We start from the raw sequence: 7,032 nt of genomic DNA, 5'->3' as shown, positions 1-7,032 counted from the left end.
CTTGTTGTGTTGACTTTCTTTATCATGATGGAGTTTGCATCACGAATGTATTTACTAAAGTTTAAAATTCATTTAGTGATCTATACCATCAAAATTTGTTGTCCGTCAGCATGTGTGTGTTTTTTAAATGTACTAAAGCCTTAATAATAATAAATACTTAATAATAAACCTTAAACTACCAAGAAACACTTCTGTCTATATTTTTTACTTTCCTGGTGTTTTATATATTTGTTCACTTTATTTTTTCTTCTTTGTTTTTTTTTTTTCTGCACAATGAGCATTCTTCTGAATGGATACCTGCGCATTATAAATTGACATCATCATCATCATAATGTAGCCGGCATCACAAATATCCTCCTCCCCCTGCCAACACATTCCATGCACAAAATTTGCACATGGGGAAAGAAAAGCTCTAATGTTCACGTAAGAAATCAGTCTTGCTGTCACAATTCATATGAGATTCACCATTTGTTTCGCTTTGTAGTCTTAGTAAAGTAGCAGATTTAAATGTCTTGTCTACTGGTCAATACTTTACTCAAGCGGGAATAGGAATTCTTAATTCGCGTCATCTCCGGACGAGAGTATGAACGAAGGGAAGCAACAGCTTATTTATGCGCGTGTACTATAGTCGTCTCCCTTTCATAAACGTCCCTTTTTTTATATATCGATTTCTTAATTAAGGCAATATATAACGTATTTAACTATAATAATATTTAACTATTTCTGTTTTGTACCTATTTGATATTTAAATGTTAAAGTGTACAATAAGTAATTCCTCAGAGTTGTCTTCCCTGGTTGCCATGACGACAACCCTAAAGGCTTCCAATCTGTGAAATAAATAACTGTAAATGTATTAATATCGAATGTGCAAACATTTCAGTTCAAGGAATAATTTGAAAAAACAAATGCCAAAAGTCTTTCTCCGATTCTGTGAGGGATTATAATTCCGAAACTTTATATACTTTGCTTACATGACCATCAATACTGCTCGATGCTATACGTGCAGAGGCAGATCTGCATGTTCAGCTAAGTTGTTCTAGTCAACATCTTGCTGATTTATACAAATTTTGGTGTGTATGTAAGTAAACGTGGGCTGGTGCTTTGACTTTTCTCCTGGAAGTTGGCTTCATGCGTTGCACATAGCGTACAACTATAAAGTTTAGAGGGGTCCGACCGGAAATGCGCCCTGACCACGCCTGGGGTAGTGAGGCGGCATGGAGGCCATGGGCCGCTGTAGCTGCATTTGTAGCAGTTGCGACTTTCGCTAATGTCACCACAGGCGTCATGGGGACTTCCTCATCCGCGACGAACAAAACAATGATCGTCAGCCAACGAGCTGTCTCTGGTATTTTTCTTTCTTCCTTCAAAATGTCTTCTTCATGACCCTTTATATATAGTTATAGTAAACAAATGTGTGTTTATTGATCAACACGATGTTGATACACAAGCACATGCGGAATGTGATTTGGAGACATGAATTATACATATATATCCATACATAGGTGCATATCTGAGTTATATTTGTTTTCATGTTAATTAATATTGCAGTACTTTTAGAAAGACAATATATACAGAACTAAAGTAGGTTATAGGAGGAGAGAGAAAGGGGGAGGCAGAGGAAGAAAGGAAAATACGAATGAGAGAAAGAAGGAAGATATAAAGATGATGATCTCGGCCTGCAGGACCATGTGTTAACAGTGGAGGGGTTGTTGTTAGTGACCTGGCGGAGTGGAGTACAGGGTGCAACAAAATCGTTTGTCACGTGCAGCTGACCGGTAACTTCACCGTCACCCATGGGTAGGTAACTAATTAGTCTTGTCATTCGTGTCATACTCGGGCATGTAGCTACTTCGCTGCCCCAACCACCTTTACTTATCTCCATACTCATTGTCCTTCTTTTCTAAGGACGTAATCTAAGGCTACCTGTTGTTTCATTTGACTTTGTCTACTAATTGTCTCTATCCTCCCACCTCTCTAGCTGTGTTTGGTAAAACCCCACCCCCACCTTTCTCCGTCTTTCTCTTCCCTGCGCATGCACTCACACAAACTCAAATCCTATTACATGTTGTGTACGTGTCGTTATATTGATATTCTGTGCGCGTGTAGAGTCCCCCTACGCGTGATCGCCGGCGTGCTAGACGAAAAGGAAGGAATAACAAAAAAATATGAAAAGATAGGAATCACTATAGAGAATGGTCTATATTATCAAACTTCCAACCTGACTTTTCTAACATTCCCTCGATCAAAGCCTGCATAATTTACATCACAGGTGCCCAGGGTATGAACCGTCACAGAACCCGGACAGTCAGAACTGCCAGTATATACAGCACGACAGTCTGCCCTATCCAGATTGCTGTCCCACCCTGAAATGCGGGGTCGCCTCACTTCTGACCACCCTGGCTTCTTCAGGTACATATTTTGTCAAGCGGTTGTCTCTTTGATAGAATAACGAGGACAATGATAACAAGAGTAAAGACAATGAAAATAAAATTTAAATGTTTAGAGTGATAGCGACACAAAAAAAGCTAACAGAACAAACAACAAATCACGTTTGCTTGTGACAACATAGGAATCAACGACTCGAACATTTCTTAAAAATAAAACGGAAAAGTTTGAGATAAAGTATGAAATCAACGATAATAAATGTATTTTAGGAGCAAACACGAATACAATAAGTAGAGCTTTATCAGGAGAGAGGAGAATTAATTATGCGTACAGCCTGCGCCTTTAGCTACAGGAAGTAAGTCTGTTTTATTTATCGATAAAACGTGAAGACAAAATCTGAAGAAAATCTGTGTTTATGTGGAGTTCTTTATGGCCCATTGCAGAAATCGCATCCAAGATTCGGAACTGAACATGTTTATGGCTTGTGAAATGTCCTGATTGACTGCTTGATTTGAATGTCATGTTCCAGCGTGTGTTGACTTGCATACCCCACGAGTGTGTCAGATATGGGCCTCCATGACCAACAACTGCACCGACACAACAGCGCCGGCCTATAATTTTGCGGTCGCTTTTTGCAACAGCACGTGCAGGTAACACTACAAAGGCAGACCTGTTGTTGTCTCTACACTGGTCAGGTTTTTCTTTTTAAAATATACCTTACAAATGTTGCTGTCTGTTGTTGAAGGGGCCTCAACTACATTCATTCAGTCTTGGCATAAGACGGAAGCAGAGTGAGTTGTGGGTGTTTGTAATAACAATTAGTATCGGCATGGCTGAGGTTGCCCCCTCCCCTAAGGCTATCGAGGATGCCAAATCGAAAGAACTTGCTTAGTAAACACTAGGCTGCAAAAAAGTAGTTCTGCGCATGCATAAACAGGAAAGGTTTGAGACAAATTAAGTCTGATCCATAACATCCTCGCTTGCCCGTTGTTACAGATGTTGCAAAAATAGTGAACTGCTCTAGTGTTGCAAACCCAATGACATCCAAAATGAAGTTAAAGAACAAAGCAAGCTAAAGTTTAGATGCTGATGTTATGATGTTATGGACGTTTCCACTCAAAATTTTGGGTTGCAGACGAATGATTTATCCAATCAAAGCTAAAATGCAGCCCTGGGTAGATGTAAGAAAGCTGTCACCTGTTGTCCAGGCCTGTCGCGTGCAGGAAGATGTTAAAGTACTTTTTCGGTTTCATTAGTGTGGTCATCGAAACTTGGGCAGCATGGAACTTAAGAACATTCCATGTAATTTCTAGAATTAATGATGGAGAGCTGAGGTAGACTAGTATGCTGGTCTTAGAGAAAATACATGATCTAACTAACAAACCTTATTTTGTGTATTGTGTTGAACTGGATGGACTGGTAGAATAACTTTGTTTAAGTTGCATAAGACGAAGCCAGAACTTAGCACTCATTGAACTGACCTGGCCTCGTGTTTTGACATGACTGTGGGCATGTTCAAGCTTAGCACACTACTCGACAAGCACTCAGCCTGTGTAAGAAGTACACCCAGGCTCGTGTATCAAATCCTTGTGGGAGCCAGCTGTAGATGGCGACTGCGTACACCAACCATAATTTCAGCTGACTTTTTGTTTTAATCCACCGTGGTGTCTGTCTATAGTCGCCACACCCACTTTCCTTTGTGCAAAGTCTAATCCCGGTTAACATTTACTAATAAACAGAATGGGAAGACAATGGGAAAAATAAACTTTCTATATACAAAAATTGTTTAGGTAGAGGAATGTTATTCTATTGCCGGTCTGACTTTCAGTTGTACTGTTGCAGATTGTGCTGAGTTGTCCGACAGTTGGAGGAGTTCCTTGTGAACTCTGAAGAGATCTTATTCTTCTACTTCACGAATTTATATTTCTTGATGAAAACATGGTTAAACATTTATTATTCGTATTAAAGGGATATTTTTAAACTGTAGTTTTGTCTTTTTCTGAATTCTCTGGTAAAGTCTTCTGTTTACCACTGTGTAATATGTATGTCATGTATGCGCACACACACACACAGAGAAGAGAAAAAAAGAACACGGCAGGAGAAAAAGATATGATTTCACAGACATCTTGAAAGAAAAGATTTAGGCTTTCAGAGAATATAGAAGAACAGTTTATTCCAGGTGAGTGGACCAGAGTCAGACCATGAATGTGGACGATATTCGCGCTTACTATGGGTTTGTGGATGCAGCTTGAAAATCGCAAAGTCAGTCAGTGTAGGAGAACAACAAATACTAAGAGAAAAGTCTAGTGTGGAATGCAGAGTGCAGGAGTGTGAAGGGCTGAGCAGAGAGAGAGAGCGGGTCACGGCCAGCGCGGTGCGAGAAAGTACCGGTAACCACAGGTGTAAGGCGACACCGAAACCTGTACTTTAATTCTCCATGCAGGTGGCAAAGGTGTGCCGTCATTGGATTATATTGTGACCATGGAAACATCCGGCTGCACCTTGTGCCACCGAGTAGTGCTGTGCCATTACATCTACACGCACGCACGCTCACAGAACACATAGATGCACGCACTAAGAAACACTACGAAAAGCAAACACACACACATATGTATATATAAACACAGTCATATCAACAAACACACGCAATTCAGCTAACTTTTGAATATACAAGTTAAAATTCTTTATGAGCCCTCCCCAACCTCCCCTACTCTGGGTTTTTGCCGTGTCGAGGCGGATGACTGAGTGCCTTTCCTCCATTTTAACGAGAAGTTCCATAGCGACTTGCAGATTCCGTGCAATGAATGTGATTTTTTTTTTTTTTTAAACAGGATCCTCTTTAGTTGAGGTCCTGCCCCCATTACGGTGTATTGATAACATTTATCAAGGTGCTGAAAGTTACGACGAGATTAAATGAAGGAAAAGGATTTCGCCTACGACATGGCCCTCCACTGCTCCCCCCGAAAGCCTCCCACTCCTCACCCTTCCTTCCTCCCCCCATGGCAAGGCCCCGCCCCTGAGTTTGGGCCTGTAAAGGTTGGGCTGGAGTGCGAGTCCAAGTCAGGAATGCCAGGAATGCGATAGTTGCGTCTCTTGCACTGTCTTGTGTCGAGCTTATCTCCCTTTGTCTGTTTTACGACATCCACCGCGAGTTCGCGACGTCGCTGGCATCTTGGGTCTGAGGGTGGCGGGACTTCTGGGGTACAAAGCTTCTCGTGTGTACACTAAATCGAACTTTACTTACATATATATCCACATACAGTCTATAAACTATGTTGTTTTGATCAATAATTAATTTCGATTTTTCCAACGGCTGTTAAAAAAATAAAATAGTGATAATGGCATGTAACAAACGAAGAGAAATGTTTCGTCTTTAATCTTTAACATTTTACATGTAGGTAGGCGGAATTAATGTTTTACAGGACGCTAGAAGATAAATCTGGTAAATAGCTTAGCCCTGTAAACAGGTGTCACATGAAAGAAAGAACCACCTGCCCACGACGAGACTTGAACCTAGGACACCCACTTCTTACTGTACTGATGACAGCTGACTTGATTATGCAAGAGGGGTGACGTCAGTAGACACTTCTGTCCGGTCACATAATTTAATTTTTTATTTTGATTGTTAAATGTTATTCTTCATCGTGGCACTGTTCTGTGAGTGTTATGTAAGACATTTATTTATCTATTAAAATTTAAGTCTTAAAAGTTCTCGGGACGCTGTCATGCCAAGAAGAAATTTATTGACTGTGACATCTTTACTCAATGGTAGAAGCTGCTGTAGCTGAGCTGTGAAGGTGACACACAAAATGAGAAGACGACCCGTCAGCTTCAACGATGTTTTAAATAGTTTAAACAGCATTCCACCCAAAGATTATCACTGAGATCCAAAACAAACTCGACTCCTGACTGTCCACATGGGCCAAGAAAAGAAACTACTTACGTACAGTACTTTAATTTGGAAAAAAAAAAGAAGAAAAGAAAGTAATGTTTCTGGTTGCTATGGTAATGATGTGATTGGTACAACAGTAGTCGGCAAGACTGAGCGAGCATTATTATAACCATGACCGATGCTAATTTTACTTTCTTGGCGCCTCATCCATAGGATTGTTAAACATTAGAGACAAAGTATATCTACTTATGTGTATTGTGTTTCACTAAAAAGTCCTCTGGAATTTAAAAGACAGTCGTGCTGCTATTTTTTTTTTCTTATTTTATGAAAGACATTACAGTAAATTACTTCCTTTTTACCTTCTTAAGAAAACACTTTTAAAATAATGCTTACCCGCTTATCTTGTACGCCCACCCTTCAACAGCCCTTCCCAGATTCTCCTACGGAAGAGAGCATGTCCATCATCTGTTTTCAGTACTTCTCTTTGCATTATTTAGTAATACATTTTGTTTTTAATCAAACAACACCGAGCAAGGTGCATAGGGTTGTCATATATATCGTGCAATTGAAAAAATAATAGAATAATGATATGGCCTCCTTCGTCAGGGTTGACCATGGATGACTATGGCGAAAGGAAACAAGGAACGATTCCACGAATTAAGAGAATCGCTAGCGCAAGGTGAGTGGCCTTGTGTTTCAATGACTTTGCGAGGTCCACTGTTTGCTGTCCATCTACCGGTCATTTCAAGGCGAGG

General features: G+C 40.3%; 1 protein-coding gene across 1 annotated transcript; it reads left to right on the top strand.

Moving 5' to 3' along the window:
* The first annotated feature begins 795 nt into the window (after positions 1 to 795).
* LOC112574470 lies at positions 796 to 4,366 on the top strand. The gene is made up of 5 exons (XM_025255567.1): positions 796 to 1,345; positions 1,683 to 1,797; positions 2,270 to 2,409; positions 2,915 to 3,035; positions 4,228 to 4,366. The coding sequence occupies exons 1-5, from the start codon at positions 1,180 to 1,182 to the stop codon at positions 4,235 to 4,237; spliced, it is 552 nt and encodes a 183-aa protein (XP_025111352.1). The 5' UTR covers positions 796 to 1,179; the 3' UTR covers positions 4,238 to 4,366.
* Positions 4,367 to 7,032: the final 2,666 nt, after the last annotated feature.

Source organism: Pomacea canaliculata, linkage group LG10 (assembly GCF_003073045.1).
Source record: "Pomacea canaliculata isolate SZHN2017 linkage group LG10, ASM307304v1, whole genome shotgun sequence".
NCBI lineage: Eukaryota > Metazoa > Mollusca > Gastropoda > Architaenioglossa > Ampullariidae > Pomacea > Pomacea canaliculata.
This window is presented reverse-complemented; position numbering and strand designations above follow the sequence as displayed.